The following is a 23,349-nucleotide window of genomic DNA, read 5'->3' on the forward strand; positions in this document are numbered from 1 at the left end:
AACACTGTAACTATGCAGTATAACTTATACCTAGAGTTAAGCTTTAACATTTTACCCATGCAGTAAGGGGGTGGAGGGAACTGGGTAGTTGATCATAGAGGTGCACCGAATGGGCATTTTGGTACCGAAAATGCAGGATGCACTTGGCCAAATACCAAATATGACAGTTTTTAAAAATACTTTTTATTTTTTTATAATTGTATTCTATTTGACTTTTTAACTAATATCATGAATTTAAATGAATGAGTTTGACATTATTAGCACCTTTTAGCACAAGAAAAGCTAAAGAATAATGTATCCCTTTAAATGTTATGTATGTCTTCACACTGGCCCGTTGCGCTTCAGTCATAGTGTTAAAAATCTTGCTTTCTGCATTTTTGGTCTGTTCAATAAACGCACCTCCCTGTTGAATGCATTGAAAACATCAATAACACACCCCGTTATGTTTTTGATGCAGTTTTTGAGCCATATGACCTATGAAAAATAAACCATAAGCACAGTAAAATCAGCGCAAAATCACGTGCGTTTTCGGTGCCATTATCGGCACCCTTTTCTCTTATCTGCAAAATGCAAATAACACCATTTTCAGCCGATATTTCGGTGCATCTCTAGTTGATCAGTTCACGGAGTCGAGCATTAATTTAGCGGCTTGAAACTTGCTAAAACTTTTTCAAATGTTTGCTGTGTACACCGCTTCTCAGGCTAGTGTTTACAAGATGTTCTGTAGCATTGCTGAGGTACAGCTTACACGAGAGAAAAGATTGAATTCCTTGTTTAAAAAGATGCACAAACCTTTTGCTTTTGGAGTTGCTGTACAAGAACCATGTTTTGTAATGTGGTCCTCCTGATGAAGGGGTGGGTTTGTATTGCTTTGTGATTATCTACTCATTAACTGGATGGGGTCACATTCAGTTCATTATAAGTAATGTGACTAGCAGTAGCATTCCTAATCTCAGCGTGTTCCATAGAGGAATGCTGGAAGCAGTTCGGACGGGACAGAAGATTCCGATTTCTCCACAGACATGGAGCACACAGACAGTTCTGAAAGCGATGGAAATTCCCGGGGACCTGCACGCATTACACGATCCACTGCAAGACTCAGCCAGAGCTCACAAGGTAACATCCTCTTTACATTACATTATTAATTGTGCAGGAAGGTAGCAATGGTTTGCTCTGCTAGGTGTGTGTAGTGCAAATATAATTTAGTTATCTTATTTACATGATGTCATTTCTGTGTTTGAATGTTTGATGTGGATATGTAGAGCCAAGCCAAGAGAAGCAGATAGGTATCTAGTGTATGAACTTATTAGTCTTACTGCGTAGGCAGCCATGTTAGGCCTAGGGGGCTGGGGCAATAAAAACACAATTCCATTCAGTGGAGTGGGTGAGGTAAGTTTGTGTAAATAACACATCCTGCTGATCTGAGTTTCTGCATGGATAACATTTGTCAATGCTGTCAGCCCCTTCTATAAAAGGACAAGTTCAGCTTTGGAAAATGTTGCATATTCCTCCTGTATTTAGGATGGAACGTGTTCCAGCTCCTGTCTCCTCTCCTCCTGCTCCCCAACCCGTGACAGCTAGGGGTTCTAGCGGGCTGCTACAAGTTTCATTCACTTGTAGTGACTCTGAACTGGTCTGACACTGCTTTGGAATTTAGCCCTGATCCACACTGGTGTGGCTTTGAAATCGTGCAACTTCAGCACGATTTAAGTCACACATCAGTGTGATTTGTACTGCTGATTTCATGCAAATTGCTATGAAATTGGTAAAAAGTAGTGCTGGAACATTTTTTTCCTAATTGCTGCGATGTGAATGCTTCCATTGCTGGCAATGGGGTGTGACTTGTCATGTGTTTTGAAACTGTCAAATCGCAAGACGGGTTGCACTGGTGTGAGCAGGGGCTTATGCCTCATACACACGCAACGATTATCGGCCGACCGATCGGCCGTCTTTTGTCCAGTGTTGTGTTGGTTGAAATGTGCTCTAGACTGCACACGAATTTTCTCGGCCAACAAAAACCAACTTCAGAAGTGATGTCATGTGCTGGTTTACTTTCCGTGTGTTTTTTTTTCTTCTCTGAGCATGCCCAGTCTTGCTCATCAGATTTTTGTCTGCCGAAATCTGTACTGACTGACGAAAAATCGGCCGTTGTGGTGACGACCAACAAAAATTTTATAGCATGCACACCAGATTTTATTCGGCCGAAAAGTCGGTCGGTTGTCAGAAGCATCATACTAACAAGCCGACAATCGGCCGAACGGACGTTGGCAGAAAATTCACGGCCAACAATCGTTGCGTGTGTACGAGGCATTAGAATGAAAGTAGTTCTAAAGGCTGAAGATTTTTTACCATTATTCATTCACCTGTTTGCAGCCCCCCCCCCCCCTCATACTTACTTGAGGTCCATGTTAATCCAGTGACTTTCACAAGAGCAGTTGCTCTCTCCCTTCTTATTAGCTCAGGCACAGCAGCAGGAGCAATTGTCAATCACAGGCAGTGAGCAGGGAATGGGGCTGAGCCATCAGTGTGTTTTATGGACATACACAGCAGGGCTCAGAAGCGAGCACACAAGAGTGCCCCCATAGCAAGTGGAGCCAGGAGTGTCAGTGTTCTGCCGAGAACTGCAACAATGTTATTTCTGGTGACTGTACACCAGGAATCATTGGAGATTTCGACCGCTTGGTGTGTTCACAGAACACAGGCAGCCTTTACACTTTGGTAGATGCTATAACTGGTGGACTAGTTGTCGCCGTCCTGGAGGCGGTCATGTTTCTCTTACGTCCTCCGACAGTCGCCGCCTCTTCATATTCGTCACATATGGGGTATTAGACTTTGCTCCGAAGGAGTAGCTAGGCAACAGAATATGTTAACAATAAAGCTTTAACATATCCCACCCTCAAGGGGTGGTCCCCTCAGTCAATACCCTCCTACTTCCTGCAACCATATCTCAGTTTTAATGTCTAGCTTGTCAGGAGTGGCTGGCTCTCTCTGTGCTGGGACTTTTTGTCCCAGACTCTTTCTTCTTTTTAATATTTTGTTTGAGTTTTCTCTCTACCTTTACTTAGCTGTTATTTTTGTCAGCATTAGTTAGTTCTTCGGACGAAGAGGATCATGCGGACTGGGTCTCGGGCTGATCCCCCTGATCGCAGGTCGTGGGTCAGTGGCTTCCCAGTCTGCCATCGAGCGTTCAGCCAGGTAACGCTCCTGGCACAGTGAACGACCCATCCCTGTTCGGTGCAGGGATGATTGGTGAGGTGGCTACCTCACCGGACGCTGTGCGGTTTCTTAACCGCCATTGTGTGCGTCTTGAATTGCGACTCTCCCTGCCTCATGTGCAGCGGCTTGTTCGCCTGTGCGGGTTCCCCACGCCATGTGAGGTAAGTGTATCTATGTGGGGACCTGTCTGTCTGGGGGGGGTCTCAGTCTGGGACTGTGTAACCTGCCTTTATTCACACTGCTTGTCTCCCTATCTCTCGGCTGCATGCTGTGGGCTGCAAGGGGGGGGGGGGGAGCTGTGTGACACTGTGTGTGTCAGGCTGGGCAGTGTGGGAAGCTGTGTGCTGTGGGGCATGTTTTTAATGGCATGTTGGGGCATATACAGCGATCGCTGCGGCGATCTAACATGTATCCATATAATGGGATAAAATTGTGTGTGTTTTTATGCACTTTGGAGCGGCGATTTCGGCGCCAAACGACGCCATTTTACCGGCGCCCGCTCCGGCCGCATGGTTTACATGCACGGCGGCCATTTTCTTGTAGCCTCCATAGGCTTACATAGAGCGCCCTGGCAGCATCACTTCCTCTTTCCTGGAACACCGATCGAGGCAGCAGCAGCAGCGGGGTCTCCTCAGGTTTTATCCTTCTATTCCTGTTTTCCATTGCCTGTATTCAGTCTGTATATTCCCTGTGGGGGTCTCATTGTGCCTGAGTGTGGTGCGGTGGGCTGCGCTTGCCGCGCTTGCTGAAAGGGGGCAGTTAACCCTTGGTTGTCTGGCATACAGGGGCAATGGATTCTCAGGAGGGCAAGTTTCCCACAGTATTGGTGGAAAGCCAGGGGACCGCTGTTTCCCCCCCAGGGGGGGATTTAGCCACTATTGTGGCTGGCCTTGCTGCCCAGGTGCAAATGCTGGTGGCTGCTCAATCTACTAAACGGCCCAGAGTTGCTCTGTCCTCTGATTCTGAGGGTGAAGGTGATGGGGCTGTTCTGGCAGGGACCCCCTTATCGGGGTCCCGCTCCTCTCTTGATCTAGTGGGGTCTGAGGTGGAGGCTGAAGTTGAGGGGGTCGATAATTCTCCCCCTGGCTCGCCTGAAGAGCTTGCAATCATGGATGAGTTGATTGCTTCCATTAAGCAAACGCTGCGTTTGCAGGACGAAGTGTGTCCCCCCGCTGCCTTGGCGGCTTATGGGACGCAGAGAAAACGCAGGACGCCGCAGGTTTTTCCCTGCAATGCTGATTTTCAGCGCGCTGTTAAGGATCAATGGCGCGATCTGCGCAAACCTTTTGCGGTACCAAGTAAATTCAAGCTGCGTTATCCTTTCTCGCCTGCCACTGATGAACGGTGGTGTGTGCCTCCGCCAGTGGATCATGCAATTGCGGTTTTGAACAAAGCCACTGCGATTCCTGCAGAGGGTTCCCCTGTTTTCCGTGATGCCACGGATAGGAGACTGGAGTCTCTTGCCCGTCATACTTATTCTGTTACGGGTTCTATGCTTAAGGCTCTGTTTGCTTCTCTCATGGCGGCCCAGGCGATCGCAAGTTGGACGCAGATGCTTAGGCGCGTCCTAGTGGCCGATTCGGCCTCGGCGGCGACCCTGGATATGGTGAATCAGATCCACCAGGGTGTCATGTATCTGTGTGATGCGGACCTGGACCTGATTCCGTTGGCTGCACGTGTGCATAGCGTGGCGGTGTTGTCTCGCCGCCTGGTTTGGTTGAAATGTTGGTCGGTGGACCGATCTTCACGTAAAACCTTAGCCAATCTGCCTTATGATGGGTCTCGCCTTTTTGGGGAATCCCTGGATGTATTGATTAAGGGGATCACCGGGGGTAAGAGCACTCTCTTGCCCCATTTCCCCAAGGCTAAGGGGGCTTCTGGGAAGAAGCATGCGAATTTTCGGCCCCCTCAGGGGTCCTTTCGTGCCTTTCGGCCGCACTACAAGGGCAAACCGTTCAAAGGCCAAGGCTCTCAGAAGAAGCCCTGGTCTGGGAAACAGAAGTCCGGCCAATCCGGACCTGCGGCCCATAACAGTTCGGCCTGAAGGGGCGCCCTCACCCAGTTTTGGGGTGGGGGGACGCTTGCTCGGTTTTCTTCAGCCCTGGTTGGCCCGTGTGCGGGACAGATGGGTTCTGGAAATCGTTCGATCTGGTTACAAGATCGAGTTTCTCTCTCGGCCGGAGAGCAGATTTTTTCCCTCAAATCTACAACTGTCTCCAGAGCGCCTGCGGGATCTGCACCTGGCGGTGCGGGACCTGAGGGCTCAGGGTGTGGTGGTTCCGGTGTCTCATCGGGACAGATTTCGGGGGTTTTATTCCAATCTGTTCACCGTGCCCAGGAAGGAGGGCAAGGTTCGTCCGATTCTGGACTTGAAGGCTCTGAACCGCTCTGTGCGGGTTCGCAAGTTCCGCATGGAATCCCTGCGCTCGGTGGTGGCTGCCTTGGTTCCGGGGGAATTCATGGCCTCCATCGATTTGAAGGATGCGTACCTTCACATCCCCATATTCGAGGGGCATCAGAGATACCTTCGATTTGCCATTGCGGAGGATCACTACCAGTTCGTGGCGTTGCCCTTTGGGCTCGCCTCGGCTCCGCGGGTCTTCACCAAGGTGCTTGCACCGGTTCTGGCATTATTGAGGGCCCAGGGCATTTCTGTCCTGGGGTATCTGGACGACATTCTGATTCGGTCTGCGACCAGTCAGGGTCTGGAGAAGGACCTGTCTGTCACAATGCAAACTCTGCAGGAGTTCGGTTGGACGATAAATGTTCCAAAGTCGACACTGAGTCCGTCGGTTCGTCTTCCCTATCTGGGAATGATACTGGACTCGGTGCAGGCGAAGGTCTTCCTGCCGGAAGACAAACTCAGGACTCTTCAGGAGGAAGTCAGGTCCCTCAGGGACGTTCCACACTCGTCTCTGCGGACGTGTATGAGATGTCTGGGATTGATGGTCTCGGCCTTCGAGGCGATTCCTTTCGCTCAGTTTCACGCGCGGGGTCTCCAGGCGGAGATCCTGTCCAAGTGGGACGGGCGACCTCAATCTCTGGATCTTCAGATCTCGTTGAGTCATCGCACCAGGGAAAACCTTCTGTGGTGGCTACAGTCCCCGTTGGTGTCCGGGGGCAAGTTGTTTCGTCCGATCTCGTGGACGATAATCACTACGGATGCCAGCCTGTCGGGCTGGGGTGGTGTTCTGGGCGTTCTGTCCGCCCAGGGGACCTGGTCGGAGGGGGAGTCTTCCCTCCCGATCAACATTCTGGAATTACGTGCAATAAGGCTCTGTCTTCATCGCTGGACGGACCGGCTGCAGGGCTGCCCGGTTCGGGTGCAGACGGACAATGCCACGGCGGTGGCCCACATCAACCACCAAGGGGGCACCAGGAGTGCCCGAGCGGCTCGAGAAGTGGCCGACATTCTGTCTTGGGCCGAGACTCATGTCCCGGCGATAACGGCGGTTCACATTCCGGGAGTGGAGAACTGGCAGGCGGACTATCTGAGTCGCCAGACCCTGGATCAGGGGGAATGGTCTCTCCATCCGGCTGTCTTCCAGATGTTGTGCGCGAAGTGGGGTCTTCCAGATGTGGACCTGTTCGCGTCTCGCCTCAACTACAAGGTGAAGAGGTTCGTGGCAAGGACGCGCGACCCTCGGGCAGACGCGTCGGACGCGTTAGTGGCCCCGTGGCATCAGTACAGGCTGATGTACGCTTTTCCACCGATTCAGTTGCTGTCCAGGTTCCTTCGCAGGTTACACTCGGAACGCAGCACGGTGATTCTTGTGGCACCGGACTGGCCTCGCCGGTCCTGGTACGCAGACCTCGTGAATCTGGCGGTCGACGCCCCCTGGCGTCTGCCTCTTCGAGACGATCTACTGTCTCAAGGACCGATTTACCATCCTGCTTTCAAGTCGCTGGCTTTGACGGCCTGGCTGTTGAGACCGAGGTCCTGAAGGTGAAGGGTCTCTCTCCAGAGGTCGTTCATACCTTGATCAACGCGAGAAAGTCTTCCTCGGGAAAGGTTTATTACCGTACTTGGAAGGCCTATTTTGCCTGGTGTGAGTCCAGGGGGTTTTCACCCCGCACGTACTCGGTTTCCCGTGTGCTGTCTTTCCTTCAGACGGGTGTCGATCAGCGTTTGGCGCTGGCCACGATAAAGGGTCAGGTGTCTGCGCTGGCCGTTCTGTTTCAACGTCCCGTGGCTTCCAACTCCTTGGTTGGCACTTTTATTCAGGGTGTGCGGCATCTGGTTCCTCCTAGGAGGGATCCTTTGCCCCCCTGGGACTTGAATCTAGTTCTATCTGTGTTACAACGTGCTCCTTTTGAACAGATCAGGGAGATCTCGTTGTCTCTGTTGTCCAAAAAGGTCGCCTTTTTGGTGGCAATCACTTCGGCTCGCAGAGTGTCGGAACTGGCGGCTTTGTCCTGCAAGTCTCCGTACCTGGTTGTTCATTTGGATAAGGTGGTCTTGCGACCTAATCCTTCTTTTCTGCCGAAACGAGTTTCGGAATTCCATCTTAACGAGGATATTGTTTTGCCTTCGTTGTGCACGAAGCCTAAACATCCAAAGGAGGTGAGATTGCACTCTCTGGATGTTGTTCGGGCGATTAGGGTTTACCTTAAATCGACTGAGTCTTTTCGTAAGACGGACTCCTTGTTTGTTCTTCCAGAGGGTCCTCGGAAGGGCATGGCGGCTTCGGCCTCTACCATCGCCAAATGGATCAGGCAGACCATTGAACAGGCCTATGCCTTGCAGGGGAAGGTTCCCCCTGTGCCTGTGAAGGCGCACTCTACTAGATCACTGAGTACGTCTTGGGCCTGCCGTCATGGGGCTTCTGTAGCCCAGGTGTGTAAGGCGGCGACTTGGTCGACCGTGCACACTTTCACAAAATTCTACAAAGTAGATGTTCAGGCATCGGCGGATGCTTCCTTTGGCCGCAAGGTTCTTAGTGCGGCTGTTCCCTAGGGTCCCTTGTTGGGGACTCCTGGCTGTTGGGATATCTTTTGTATCCCCTGGTTTTTTTGTCTTTTCCTGGGTTGTTGCTCCTGTTGAGCACTTATTTTTGCTGTTGCCCAGCTGGTTTCCTTCCTTTGGTAAGGTTCCTTTCTTTGATGTGGAGACTGCGTTGCCTTTCGGCGCGGATGCGTTTCCCACCCCTCATGTTTGCACTGCTTTGGGACGTCCCCATATGTGACGAATATGAAGAGGCGGCGACTGTCGGAGGACGTAAGAGAAAACGGAATTTTTGTAAAATCTTACCTGTAAAATTCCTTTCTCTGAGTCCTCCGACAGTCGCCGCCCCCGCCCCTCTTTTGGGGTTTGAATGTATACTCTACTGCTATTCCACTAAAACTGAGATATGGTTGCAGGAAGTAGGAGGGTATTGACTGAGGGGACCACCCCTTGAGGGTGGGATATGTTAAAGCTTTATTGTTAACATATTCTGTTGCCTAGCTACTCCTTCGGAGCAAAGTCTAATACCCCATATGTGACGAATATGAAGAGGCGGCGACTGTCGGAGGACTCAGAGAAAGGAATTTTACAGGTAAGATTTTACAAAAATTCCGTTTTTTGGTTACTAGCGGGCGGACTAACAATCTCTACCAATTTTAGCATCTACCAGAGTGTAAAGGCTGCCCCTATTCTGTGAAAACAGCAAGTGGTCAAAATCTCCACTTTTTCCTTGTGTACACACCGGAAATAACGTTGTTGGTGTTTTTGGCAGAACACAAGTGGGAGACCCAAGAAGAGAAGGTCCGGAGCTGCTCTATGCAAAACTATTACACAGAGCAGATAGGAATGGCATGGTATAGGGGAAAAAAAAAAAAAAAAAAAGTTTTAGTAATACGTGAAGCCTCCTGACTTGAATCTTCCATCAAATATCAGACCGCTACAAACACACTCAACTTAGGAAGTTTTTGACCTGATGCTATTTTAACTAAACAAAATAGTCGGCCATGTTTGCCTATTCACCATAAAAATCTGCAGTTTGTGGGGTCACCTTTACAAAGTACTCACCTCACCCAGATCCTCCAATCTCGGCTTAGTGTTTTTGCCTTTGTGACATTTGTGTAGCCTGGGAGTCAGCCTCCATTGGTTCTGTAACTGTGCCTAGAAAGGTGTAAGGAATATGGGGGAATATATTTTCAGGATGGCTGCCTACGTAGTTCTGCAGGCACGTTATTGCTTAGTTTTCACAGAAGGTTCTTGGGGAGCAAGTGATATAGCAGCCGATAGGAACGCTTTTAATTTCATTTAATATAGTCTGCTTAAAATGAATTGCTTTAGTTTAGTTTAGCGAGTTCATGTTTGCTCATATTTTATTTTTGCCTGAATATGTATTACCCTCATCTGGGGAGTTTAGCGTTGAGCTGCCGTTCATTAGCAAAGCAGCTTTCTTTGCCATACAACTGCGCATGGACAAAGCAATTCATTTTAATTAGCGCCTGTGCTTCATACTGTTGGCTGCTTAGAGTAGCAGCTCTTTAACCCTAATTAAAAAAAGCAACCTTGTCTCTTTACTTCTGAAATTCTAGCTGTTCTTTACTTTCCTTTCGCTGGATCATCGCAATCCTTCTTTTGCTTTGGAGTGAGGAAATGCAGGAACTTTGTGCTCTGTAATGACTTTCTGGCTTTGGAACAATTCTCCAATACCAGGATATCTGAATGGAAATTTTTTTTTTTTGGGGAGGGGTTTCCTTTATATACTACATTAGACTTCTTCCTGACCTGGTATAAAAATGGCAATACCTACATGATATCTCTGGTATCTGTTGTGTATATGAATATTGCCAGCACCTAAAGTATTCTCATGTAGTCATGTGAGGAGTATGACGAGCTGACCCCATGGTTGCTAATTCAGTTTAGAAAAATCTGTGGTCAGTTTCCCTTAGCAGAGATTTGCTGGCACTTTCCATCATGCCTGAACATGAAATCCATTGAGCGTACCAATATACCTGCTGTGTAGACACCTGGCATTTCTTAAAATGTGTCTAAGGTATTTCAAATGCCAATATGCAGCATTGTGTTTTGTCTGCAAGTAGGATCATATTTTAAAGAAGATTGCAGGTGTAGATATTTTATACATTTATATTGTAGTTATACGATTCAGCTTGGTCCAGTGAAACTATGCGTATACCGTACCTGGCTAATCCCTCTGGATGCTGGAAATCCCTGAAGTAGACACCGCTGTTCCAGTGATCTCCACTAGCTTCCAGGTCCAGTGCCATGTGGCTTGCGTGCTGCGTTCAGAACACAGGTGGTCAGCCGCTAGACACTGATGCCATTCTGAGAATGCCTTGCATTTTTAATGAAAGGTGGGGTGGTGACGACATGTTCTCCACCTCATCCAGTCAAAATGCTTTGCATTCATTCAGAAAGTGCAAAGCATTCCCTGAAGGGCACCCAGGTCAGGCGGCCACCCTTTTGTGTCTAGTAGGCATCAGGGAAGCCGCTCGGCACAGGACCCAGAAGTTGGATATCACTAGGGTATCGCTATATGTTTCAATGGTTTCCAGCTTACAGAGGGATTAACCAGATATGTTGTATGCACAGTTACATTGGACCAATGTAACCAGGGCTTGACAAACCCCAAGCGCCAGGTCGCATTGGTAACTAGAATTAGTGGCTGGGCCCCTGGGCTACACTGCGGCAGGTCGCTTGTCCCATGTGGGTTCGCGGATTAAGATGCCGCGCTGGCTGGTAATTGAGGTCGCGACTTTGCAGCCTGCTGGAGTGAGATGGTGGCCGGAGCGGTGACAAGCAGTCACTGACGGACCTGAGGGCTTCCCCTGCCTGCTCTCACTGCCCGCCCACCTCCAACATCTCCTTCTCAAGAGGGAAGAGCTTGAAGGTGTTACGGACTTGATCTGGCAGCCTTTACTGAACGGTCAGTGGACAGGGAGTGTGGGGCAGCTGGTTGGAACGGCCTTTCGTTCCATTTAAACCCCCCACAAAGATGAAAACTGTTTTCTATTATTATTATTATTTATTTTATTTTTTCTTTAATTCTCTTCAGTTTTGCACTCTCTCTTTCTGTCATGCCACTGCGACACAGCCAAAGGCCCCATTCACACAGGCTGTCTGATCAGGTCTGTCTGTCAGTTTTTCAGGCGGGTCTGATTGGACCCTCCAGTCTCCTCTGTGGAGCAGCAGATGTCAGTGGACACAAGTCTGCTGACACCTGCCGCCATCCGATCCTATCTGCCAAAAACAGACGGGTGGTGGTCCTATATTCCAACCATCCTGAACATATGAAAACCGGCATAGGAGTGGAGGACTGTCCGCGTTTGCTCTGCATAGCGGACCTGGACTGTGTCTGCATTCGCTCTGCATACCAGAGCGGACACGGACCTGTCATGCGGGGATCAGCGGAGAGATTGTCATTAAAAATAAAGGTTTGTTATTTATAAAGAAAAGCCACTAACTTTGTTTAGCTTCCTCATAGATGCCAAGCAAATTTGTCAAGCCCTGAATGTAATCATGTATAAAAATATCCATATCTGGAATTCATCATTTAAATCCATTGCAGTGTCATTTACCTGTGAAACTGACCACTGATTTCTGGATGAATAATGGGGGTGAGGCTCGACCTAAGCAGAAGTCATGGTCTAGGATCCAAAGGAAGTTCGCAGGGAAGCAGCGACCAATTTGAAGACCAATGGAGATTAGATCTGTATTTTCATTTTAGACCAGGCCAGGTTAGTTTGCATTAAATCTAAATGCCGTCCTACTAAAGTAGGGTTTCCAGAGATACTAATGCGGTGACACATGGTGGTGGTGGTCACTGCATTGACCTACAGATTAGCTCTCGTTTTGAAAGACAATCCGAATACCCCCCAATTCAGGTATTGGGGTGCGTAAACTAATTCAGATGCCCTCTGTATAGGTTTATCATCTAACACAGGTTCTATAAACACTGGTGTTAGTTTTTCTGGTTTTTAGTTTAGACAGCAGCTGCCAACTGAAGTTTGGCTGCCATGGGCATTGTGGGCCCTCTTCTTCCAGATTTTACTCCCAATGTAATTAACCTGCCAGCCAATCTATTAGTGCTAACCATTGTTAGGATACTAGATTGTGTCATTTGCTAATTGTCTGGAAATATGTAGCTACAGGCTACTCATTTTATTAAAAACTTGGCATACAGGATCATTTGTTTTCTGTTTTAGCTTGTAGATTAACACTCATTCCTCATACTCTGCATGGCATGCTTCTAGCTTTGCTTGGGTTGATCTACTTTCCTCTGCTGCCCTAGTACAGTAAGGATGTGTATAGTAAAAGTAGGTTGTATGCAGTTCACTAGCTCCGTTTTTTGCCTGGATGCCCACACACAGTTGAGATTTTAGTCTTTCTGCTTCAAACCTGTCAGCTCAAAGTCCCTGACCTTCGCATCCGCTTAGATGGTTGCAACACCTAAAAGAAAAGTAAAAACAAAATTTTAGACAACCTTTTGAAAGTCAGACCTTGGCTGCCAAAACTTCTCACCCACTGCTCAACAGATGCAGAGTTCTGATGACCTCCATTTGAACAAGGAGATGGATGAACTTGGCATTGATCACTTCAGCTATTGAGCAGAGCCAGCAAATGCAACTTTGTCGGCCACCTCCTTTAAGATATCTGAAAAGAAAGGAGCAGCGTAGAGAGGATTTTGTGTGCCACAAAAACTAAACCTGGGGCCAATTATGTACAGTAAAAGGGACCTGCAGTTGCTGATGTGCTTCTAGGAGCAGGCTCCATGACCTTGCTGTCTTTACTAGGTTACAGACCTGAACTAAAATGCGCACGTCATGTCCTAACTTTTTGCTGGCTGCATGCTTAAAGCGGAGTTCCAGCCTGTACTAAGAAAAAAAATTCAGCAACTACAAATATTGTAGCTGCTGACCTTTTTAATATAAGTACACTTACCTGTCCAGGGAGCCCACAATGTCAGCACCCGAAGCCTGTTTCCTACTGTGTAAGCACGAGTTGCGCTGCACTTTCTGAATGGTCCCACTGTCTTCTGGGACCTGAGTGTGTGTATCTCCCAGAAGGCAGCGGTGGGGGAAGGAGAAGGGGTTGCAAATGACGTAGGTCGCTGCGGTGCCCTTACGTTGGAAGTGGGAGTGGGTACCTGTGTACCCCAAAAGATGCTAAATGTGACACCGGAGGGGGGAGGAAGCAGATAAGCGGAGTTTCCACTTTTGGGTGGAACTCCGCTTTAACCCGGCAATAGACAGTTCTCGGCTGTTTCAGCAGGAACCGGCTACGTTTCAAGCCATGTATGTGGAGGCTGAATGTACCCAGATTGATCGATCAACTTAGGTACAACCAGCCTGCTGGACAGCTTCCCCCGCCGGGACAACACAATGGCTCAGAGGGAGGGATTACCCCATCAACACAGTCAGAAACCCATGGTTGCAGGAAAGAAAATGGCTCTGTCTATGGCCGGCCTTACTCCAGATCTCTTTAAGCAATGAAGCCCTTATCTGCACCTCTCTTGAAAAAGTTCAGTGGTGGCAGATCTATGTTGCCAGGTTCCAGCATTTAGCTAAAACCTTCATCGCTGAAAAACAAATGCCAAACCCATCTACCTTTTCAGAGTTCACAACATTTCAGCAAAGGAAACGAGTGCAGCCTAACATACAGACCTGTTTCAAGTTTATCTGTGCCAGCTATGTCTGTTTTGGTTTCACCCTTTGCGTGCCTTTTGTTAATTACGAGCATATAACTGATCCATTTCCTCAGATTAGAAGAGTGATGCAGGCATATAGACTGCACCACTCTTTAATTCCCCCCCCCCCCCCCCCCATTATGTTTAATAATTATAGGTGATCTTTCTAAGAAAGCTGTCAAGAGAAACATGGATCCTACCATTGCTGTGTTCGGTCACGCCAACCCCCCCAACCTAGATCAATCAAGCAGGTAAATAGTCCAGACTCGCCTGATCTGCTCGCTTGTTCTGGGTTAGTGAATCAATTATTAAAGCGATTGTGTCAGCATGACAGCCACTCACATTTTTAGAAGGTCCATAAATGTTTCTCATGGCAAGTAGAGATGCGCCGAAAAACATATCGGCCAAAAATGGTATTACTGGTATTTTGCCATTATAAGAAAAAGATGGTGATAATGGCGCCGAAAACGCTGTCGTGATACAAAAACTGCATCAAAAACGTAACATGTATGCTTTCATGCCTTCTTGCTGCGTTTTCAATGCATTTCAGCAGGGAGGTGCCATTTTTGGTCAGAAAAAAAAAATGCAGCAAGCAGGATTTCTTTAACACCACAATGGATCAGTGTGAAGGCATACATAGAATTTAAAGAGATGCATTTTTTATTTTTTTTTTTATTTTTTTTATTTTTTTTAGCTTTTCTTGTGCTAAAGGTGCCAATAATGGCTGACCAATAAAATCATATTAAAATTCATGATATTAAAAAGTGGATTTATAATACAATTATATAAAAAAATATATATAATTAGTTTTAGGCCAGGTGCATCCTGAATTTTTGGTTTTGACACCAAACTTCCATTCGGTGCACCTCTAATGGCTAGTTTTACATTAAAGGAGATGTACAGCCAAAGCTCGTTTGGCTGTACATCTCCTATGGATCACAGGAATGCAGTTTGTTCTGCACGCCTGTGACCCGTTTTCAGCAGAGCATGGTCTGAAGTCCATTCTCTGCTGACGTCCCAGATGTCGGTCCGGGCACTGCGTCGTCATGACCATGGAGTCGGGATCCGCCAGGTGCCTCGACTGACACCCGGCTCAGGCTCTCAAGGAGCTGCTGAGCCCCCCTCCAGTGAGCAAAGAGGGGGCAGAGCAGGACTGACAGGTAGCAGCTCTCCGCTCGCGGAGCTGTCAGAATTGAGTAATCGCAGTGTTTGCTCGGTTCTCAGTGCAGAGGGACAGATGCAGCATCGGACCGACGCTGCATCCAACCAGGTAAGTGTAACTGGGGAAAAAAAAAAGAGAAACCCATGCTGCTTTTAAACATTCTCGGTGCCTTCAGTTGCTTTTAGGTGGAGTAATCTTTTCAGGATGATCCAGAAAGTCTGCTGTGTGTGTGGCAGTAGGAATTGACGAGCTTTTTTTTGCGGTGTTTAGCCCAAGTATAGGCAACATTCTGCCTTTAACTGTGGACAATCTAGATCTTTCAAGGTGTTCCATCAACTCTGAAGAGTTTGCCTGTCCATGGGCTAAACCCGCTCATCACTTGTTTTATTAGCCTGCTATAGTCAGCTGTTTCCCTTAGCTATGGTCAGGAAGCAGCAGTGGCTTACAGAGCAGGTCACAATAAGGTTGGCCGTGTTGGCAAGTGAAATTGTGGTTTGTATTAAACCAGATTCCAGTCCGGTTAGCAATCTGCAATCGTTTGGTGCAGAGGAGCCGGCCTACTCCACCCGGAGGGTGACCCGCAGCCAGCAGCAGCCCACCCCCATGACTCCGAAAAAATACCCACTCCGACAGACCCGCTCATCGGGATCGGAAACCGAGCAAGCGGTGGACTTTTGTGACAGAGGTACGGGGGGTGCAGCCGGGCCGAAAGCACTGCCGGAAGCGCTCTCTCTCGCTCTTGTCAAAGTAGATGCACGCTGGCTGTCTGTTTTTTTTTTTTTTTTTTTTATATAGCTGTGGCCCAGTAGAGTAGCTTTCTTTGTGTGTTAATCTTCACAGTGTGAATCCTGACAAATGCTGACCATCTTCTTTGTCTGTCGCAGATGCTAAAAACGCCGGGGATCATGACGAATCCCCACCTCGCACTCCTACTGGAAATGCACCGTCGTCCGAGTCTGATATAGACATTTCAAGCCCCAACGCTTCTCATGATGAGAGCATTGCCAAGGATTTGTCCATGAAGGACTCTGGGAGTGACCTGTCTCATAGACCCAAGAGAAGGCGATTTCATGAGAGCTACAACTTTAATATGAAATGTCCCACCCCCGGCTGCAACTCTTTAGGTAATCCTTTCACTTATTGTGGATATTCATAGATCGATATAATTCAACACATGGATATAATGGTTTGTATTTTAGAACATTGGGCACTGTTGTGAGAGGTTGATATACATCAATAGGCTCTATGTGGGATTGTTTACAGCTCATAAATATTATTTCTCTTTCGTTCATGGATGGACACAGCTCCTGATATTACCATTGATAACCATTGGGTTAAACTACCCCCTACAGGAGTAGGACACTAGGCAGAAAATAATTCTGGCTAAACCCAAGGGTAGTCCCAGGGGGTATACTCCCTCTCTGCGCTATAGCCATTAAGTTTTTTTTTTTTTTTTTCTGCTTAGTCAGCAGTAAGGGGACCTGCTGGGAAGTAAAGTTCCTTGCTGGGATCTTTTTGTCCTGGCAATTTTTTTCTCTTTAGATAGTATTTTTTTTTTCTCCTGGAGATCTACAATTAACTGCTGGACTTGGCTGGATAATCCGTATCCAGTGGTCACCACAGCCTAGCCAGCGAGCACGCGCAGACCTCAGCTCTGCGCTAGGTGCCTGCGAGGTTGGAGAAGGATCTGGGAGTATTGGTGGATGATAGACTAGGCAACAGCATGCAATGTCAAGCGGCAGCTGCCAAAGCCAGCAGAATATTAGCATGCATTAAGAAAGGGATGTATTCCAGAGATAAGACTATAATCCTTCCACTTTATAAAACTCTGGTCCGACCGCATCTGGAGTATGCTGTCCAGTTCTGGTCACCAGTCCTCAGAAGGGATGTGTTGGAGCTGGAGAGGGTCCAGAGAAGGGCAACTAAACTAATTGGGGGATTGGAGGACCTTGATTATGAGGAGCGTCTGCAATCGCTTGATTTATTCTCCCTGGAGAAGAGACGCCTGAGGGGGGACATGATAGCAATTTTTAAATATCTCAATGGGGATCTAGGCTTAGAAGAAAAGCTATTCAGTCGCAGGGATTGCATGAGGACTCGGGGGCATACAATGCGATTGGAGGAGAAGCGTTTTAACCTCAGGCAACGTGGGGGGTTCTTTACTGTTAGGGCTACAAGATTGTGGAATTCTCTACCACAAGAGGTGGTTTCTGCAGGTAATATGGTGGCTTTCAAAAGACTTCTAGACGTACATCTCAAGGATCAGAACATTCAGGGGTATGCGAGATGATTACAGCCACACACACCTACACGGGTTGAACTGGATGGACTGTTGTCTTTATTCAACCTCACCTACTATGTAACTATGCATATGAACAGGTCTTGGCCCGAGTCACAGCGTTCCTCCTGGCCGACAGCCCCCCATTGCGATCAAGAGGGTTTCTGTCTGAAGCAGTTCCTCGTATGGTGAGTAGCTGCCCCCCCCCCAGAAGTGTTTTGGGTTGGACATGGGCCCCTACTTGGAACGTTTGGACCTCCAGGTTCCCCTCCTTCCTGTCATGCACACCCCCCTTGTCTGTCCCCCATCCTACCCCCTCCCCTCCATGCTGGAGCTGTTGTGTGTCCTTGAAGCCTGGTCTCCCTCGTGGTGCTGCCATTTTGTTGTAGCCAGTGTTTTTTTTTTTTTTTTTTTACACGGCGGCCATGTTTGTGTAGTCCAGTGTCCATTTTCTTGTGGTTTACCATTGGCAATCGCGACGTCCATGACAGTGGAGCCCCGTGAACGGCTATTTCGGCGGTGGCAGCCCCTCCTCATCCCCTGGTGCTGACTCCTGCATCAATTTACTTACTGATCGCCGCACGTGTAGTGCAGTTTCTCCTGGTGTCTGTAGGTGGGTGGTGAGTCTGGATGGGTCCTTCCAACCCCCCCCCCCCTCTGCTGAGGATCGCTTGATGCTTTGTGCCTGGGACCGGGTGGTGCTGCCAGTGTGGTGGGGGTTGTCCCTTAGCAGTGTTTTTTACACATTTTGTGGGATCACCTGGTGACTTATGGAGTCTTTGGAGCACATTTCCCCACCTGATCCCCTCTGAGGCTGGGGGCCCTCTAGGTCCCAGTCATCCATCCATGCACTGATGGCGGTCCTGGAGTCCCTTGTGTCCAGAGTGGAGGTCGCCACCTGCCTCATCTTTCTCATCAGATCCTAAATCTGATTCAGCCGCCGTGGACGTGAGTCACCCTGCTTGGGTCTACTACCACTCGCCTGGAATCCTGTGATAGTGAGCCAGATTCCTCCACGTCTGCAACCGCATACGAAAAGGTGCTGGTGGGTGCACTGATTGTATCTGTGCGTGAGACCTTGATGATGGAGGACGCAGCTGAAGCGGCGAAGGAGGCGCAGGTGCCTTTTTTGCGCTCACAAGCCATCCAAAGCGGTAAGGGGGTTTCCTTTCCCTGCCTATTTTGACAGAATTGTCACTAAGGAGTGGGAACGACCAAAGCGTCCCCATGGAGTCCCTAAGCGCTTTACTAGGCGTTACCCCCTATGAGGAGTCCCTTCTTAAGAAGCGGACTGTTTCAAGGGGGGTGGACCCTCCGGTTTCCAGATTCCAGTTGAAGAGCCCCCCGGCCTTTAAGAACCTGGCTGACTAGAAGGCGGAGGCTGTGGCCCGCACTATGTACACTCTGGCTGGTTCGGCAATGAAGCCGGTATTTACCATTGCCCTAGTGTCGCAAACTCTGACCGAGGGGGCTTAAGCTCCTACACTGTGACCTGGAAGGGGAACCGCTCCCCCCCTGCCTTTGCCGAGCTGGCAGACCAGCTGGTCCAGGGGCTACAGTTTATCTGTGATGCCTCTTTGGATGTGGCTCCCCTAATGGCTTGCCTCTCTGTTTTGGCAGTGGTCCTTCAGCGTGTTTTTTGGCTCAAGTGCTGGTCTGTGGATCAGACTTCAAAAAAGACCCTGACTGATCTTCCTTTTCAAGGAGATCGCCTGCTTTGGAGCTACCCTGAATGACATCAGTAAAGGTCTCACAGGGGGAAGAGTACATTTCTTCTACAGGCTACTAAGGGAAAGGAACCCCGTCGTAGGCGTGGGCCTTCCTTCTCAGCTCATCCCTCAGGGTTGACTGACAAGGGCTCGAAGCCTTTCAGGGCCACGTCTGGAGGATCCAAACGAACCTCGTCTGGCAAGCCAAGATCAGGCTTCTCCAGACCCGTGGACAAGGCTCCTTCTGCATGAAGGTGCCCCCCCCAACCCATATCGGTGGTGGGGGGACGTCTTTGCTAGTCTCTGGACCTGTAGACTTCCCGGGTGCAAGACAAGTGGGTCTACGAAAACATTTGGTCTGGCTACAAGATCGAGTTCTGCTCTTTTCCCCTGGCAAGGTTTTTTCCATCTAACTTGCGCCTGTCCCCAGACCGCTTACAGGGCCTATTTTTGGGGTGGTACAAGACCTGTTACTTCAAGGGGTGATTGTCCCTGTTCCGTTCTCGGAACGTTTTCAGGGTTTTTACTCAAAACTGTTCAGTTCCCAGTAAAGAAGGCAAAGTGCGTCCAATCCTGGACCTCAAGGTGCTAAACTGCTTTGTGTGGGTACGCAAGTTCAGAATGGAGTCCATTCTAATGGTGGTGGCATCCCTGCGTCGGGGATTTCCTTGCCTCTGTCGATATCAAGGATGCCTACCTTCACATTTCAATATGTGCTAGTCACCGGCGTTTTCTCCGCTTTTCTGTTTACCTTTTGGTCTCACATCTGCTCCTTGTGTCTTCACAAAAGTGTTAGCCCCGGTGCTAGCTTTGCTACGCCAACAGGGAATTGTGGTACTGGGCTTTGGATGATCACCTTTTGCGCACAGTCTCCCTCTGCTCTAGTGGAGAACCTGGAGAATCCCAATACGAACTCTGCGGGAGTTAGGCTGAATTCTGAATTTTCATAAGTCTGCATAGTCCACAAAGCTGGACTATCTGGGCCTGACTCTGGACTCAGCCTTAGCCAGAGTGCTCCTTTCTCTGGACAAACTCCAGAAGTTGCAGGCTGCAGTTCGCCTCCTGCTGTCCAACAAATCGCCATCCCTCCGGACTTGCATGCGCGGGCTGGGCCTGATTGTTTCTACCTTTTGAGGCGGTTCCGTTTTCACAGTTCCATACGAGATCCCTGCAAAGGGAAATTTTGACCAAGTGGGACAAGTCTCTGCAGACAATGGTATCCAGCAGAGTCGGGGGCACGAATGAGTCCCTGATATGGTGGCTTCATTTTCCGGTGCTTCGGCTTTACAAATCCTTCCTTCCCTTGTATTGGACAGTGGTCACCACGGATGCCAGCCTGTCCAGCTGGGGAGGCATCCTCGGCAAGCATTCTGCTCAGGGGATCTGTACGCTGGAAAAGTCCTGACTCCCGATCAGTGTCTTGGAACTCTGAGCGATCAGACTGTGTCTGGATCATTGAATGCACACTGGACAACCCTGAAGATGATCCGTCCAACCGAACAATGCAATGGCCGTGGCTTATATTATTACCAAGGGTGCACAAGAAGTGTCCTTTCGGCTCTGAAGGTAGCTGTCATTCTAAGGTGGGCAGAACAGTTTTTTTCCAGCCCTCTCCGCCGTAAACTTTCCCGGGGTGGAAAATTGGCAGGTGGATTACTTCAGTCGGTAGGCATTGGACCATGGGGAGTGGTCCCTTCCCCCGAGGTGGATCTTGGTGTCTTGGCTCAACAGAAATGTTCAGAGATTTGTGGCTCGGTCAAGGGATCCTCTGGGGAATGCCACAGATGCGCTAGTGGCCCAATGGGGTCAGTATCGTCTGATTTACGCCTTCCCTCCTCTCAAGCTTCTGCCCAGACTTCTATGCAGGATTGAGGCAGAAGAGATTCCAGTTGTCATAGCGGCTTTGGACTGGTCTCGGCAGGCTTGGTACACCGATCTAGTGCGGCTGGTCACCGACGTTCCTTGGCAGCTTCCTCTCTGAGGATCTGATGTCCTAAGGACCGATCTTCCATCCTGCTTTAGTCGCTGGCTTTGACAGCTTGGCTGTTGAATGCCAGATGCTGAAGGATAGGGGTTTATCTGAGTGGGGGATTCCTACACTGTTGAATGCTAGGCAATCTACCTCTAGGAAGATCTACCATCGTACGTGGAAGATGTACATTGCGTGGTGGGAGTCTTTTGGGGGGTTCTTCCTCGCTCCTTCTGGGTGGCTCGGATCTTGACCTTCCTTCAAAAGGGGGGGGTTGAATAGAAATTAGCCTTGAGTACCATCAAGGGCCAGGTGTCCGCTTTGCTGTTCTTCTTCCATTGACCTTTGGCCACACACTCCCTGGTGCGTACCTTTCTTCAGGATGTCTGACATTTGGTTCCACCAGTGCGGGCTCTGTTGCTGCCTTGGGATCTTAATTTGGTGCTTTCTGCTCTATAGAAGCATCCCTTTGAAAATATTTGGGGGATTCCCCTGCTTAAGCTGTCCCAGAAGGTGGCCTTTTTAGTGGCTATCACCTTTGCGTGCAGGGTGTCGGAACTGGCGCGTTATCCTGTCGTTCACCTTACCTGGTGATTCAGCGATTAATGTGGTTCTTCTCCCCTGTCCGTCATCCCTTCCAAAGGTTGCCTCTGAATTTAATTTGAATGATGACATTGTGTTGCCTTCCCTTGTGTCCCAGGCCTAAACATCCAAAGGAAGTTGCCTTGCATGCCTTGGATGTGGTCTGGACAATTAGGGTGTACCTGGGAGCTACGGAGTCTTTCAGAAAGTCAGTCTTTGTGCTCACGGATAGACCTCGAAAAGAGTTGTCCTCTTCCTCTTCTAATATTTCCAGATCGATCAGAGAGACGGTGGTTCGGGCCTATTCCATCAAGGGTCGGGTTCCTCCTTTTCTCTGTCAAGGCGCACTCTATTAGGGCGCTAAAGCTAGATACACACTATACAACTTTTGGTAGATTTCAAATAGATTTCACCTATGTAGTGCAGGGGCCTGCCTGATTGCATACAAATTAAGTGTTTAGGTCTGACCTAAATGTTTTGGTAAATTTTAAAGAAAAAAATCAAAATAAAATTGTATAGTTTGTATGCAGCTTTAGTGTCTCTTTGGCATTTCGTCATCGGGCGTCAGTGAATCAGGTTTGCAAGGCGGCCACCTGGTCGTCGGTGCACACTTTTACAGTTTTATAAAGTGGATGTGTTGGCATCTGTGGCTGCTTCTTTTGGCCACAAGGTTTTGTAGGCTGCTGTTTAAGAGGACCTGATCCTCCTCTGAGGGTATGTTGTGTGTGTTTGCGTTTTTTTTTTTTTTCTTCTTTTGTGTGCTCCAGTTGTTTGGATGCGCTCCTGTTGGCTAATGTTTAGCCTTGAGAATCTTTTTGTTGTTCCCACACTTCATGTTTAACACTGCTTTGGGATGTCCTAATAGTTATGAATTTCAGGAGCTGTGTCCATCCATGAACAAGAGAAAATGGGATTTTTGAATTACTGTAAAATTATTTTCTCTGATGTTCATTGATAGATACAGCACCCACCTTTCTGGAATTAATATTCTTCTGACACTGCTTGTAACTAAACTGAGTGGCAATAGCAGAGAGAGGGGGGGGGGAGTATACCCCCTGGGACTGCACATGGGTGCAGCCAGAATTCTTTTCTGCCTACTCCTGTAGGGGCAGTATAACCCAATGGTTATGAATATCAGGAGCTGTGTCCTTCAATGAACATCAGAGCAATGGATTTTACGGTAAGTCAATCAAATTTTTTGCATTCCTTCATTATTGTGTAATGTTGCATAAAGAATCTGTCTCACATTTTAAACTTTAAACTTTAAGCCTAGGATCACACACATGGAATGCGGGAACCAGCGCGATTCTCGTGCGGGTTCCCGCAGCACATCTTCCCTGCTGGCAGTTCACACTGCCCTCTGCAAACCGCTGCCGGTGTCAGTACAAAGTTAATGACACCCCCAATTGTCGATCACAGTGCAAACTTTGAATTCGGACATGAATAGGATCGCGTGGGTGTGAGCACCCACACGATCCGAATCCAATGCGGGGGGGGAGAAAAAAGGTTCCTGCACTTTTTTTGTGCACATCCAATGCGAGTTCCGCCATACAACTGTGTGGCTAAATGTGCATATCCACAGGCATCACGTGATCTGCACAACAATGCGGCGTGAATCGCATGCAATGTCTGACATCGCATGTTTGTGAACCCAGGCTAAGGCCTGGTTCATAATACTGCAATTTCAGATGCCACTTGAGTCACAAAGGATTGCATGACATGGGAAATCACATATTTTCACTAGTGTCCACATCAGTGCTACTCAGCACTCATTCACATGGATGTACTTACCG

At 48.6% G+C, this 23,349-nt stretch overlaps 1 protein-coding gene across 6 annotated transcripts in view; it reads left to right on the plus strand.

The window, feature by feature from the left end:
* The window catches only part of KAT7 (lysine acetyltransferase 7), a 72,307-nt gene that overhangs the window by 9,563 nt on the left and 39,395 nt on the right, over nucleotides 1-23,349 (plus strand). For 5 of the 6 annotated variants that reach the window (XM_082271283.1, XM_082271279.1, XM_082271281.1 and 2 more), the window contains 3 exons: nucleotides 969-1,116; nucleotides 15,527-15,703; nucleotides 15,903-16,142. In XM_082271283.1, coding sequence (XP_082127409.1) covers nucleotides 1,023-1,116; nucleotides 15,527-15,703; nucleotides 15,903-16,142 — 511 coding nt within the window. In that variant the 5' untranslated portion in view covers nucleotides 969-1,022. The remainder of the gene's footprint in view (nucleotides 1-968; nucleotides 1,117-15,526; nucleotides 15,704-15,902; nucleotides 16,143-23,349) is intronic. The other variant, XM_082271284.1, reaches the window with a different exon arrangement.

This window comes from Pelophylax lessonae, assembly GCF_965119305.1.
Source record: "Pelophylax lessonae genome assembly, chromosome: 11".
In the NCBI taxonomy this organism is placed as follows: domain Eukaryota; kingdom Metazoa; phylum Chordata; class Amphibia; order Anura; family Ranidae; genus Pelophylax; species Pelophylax lessonae.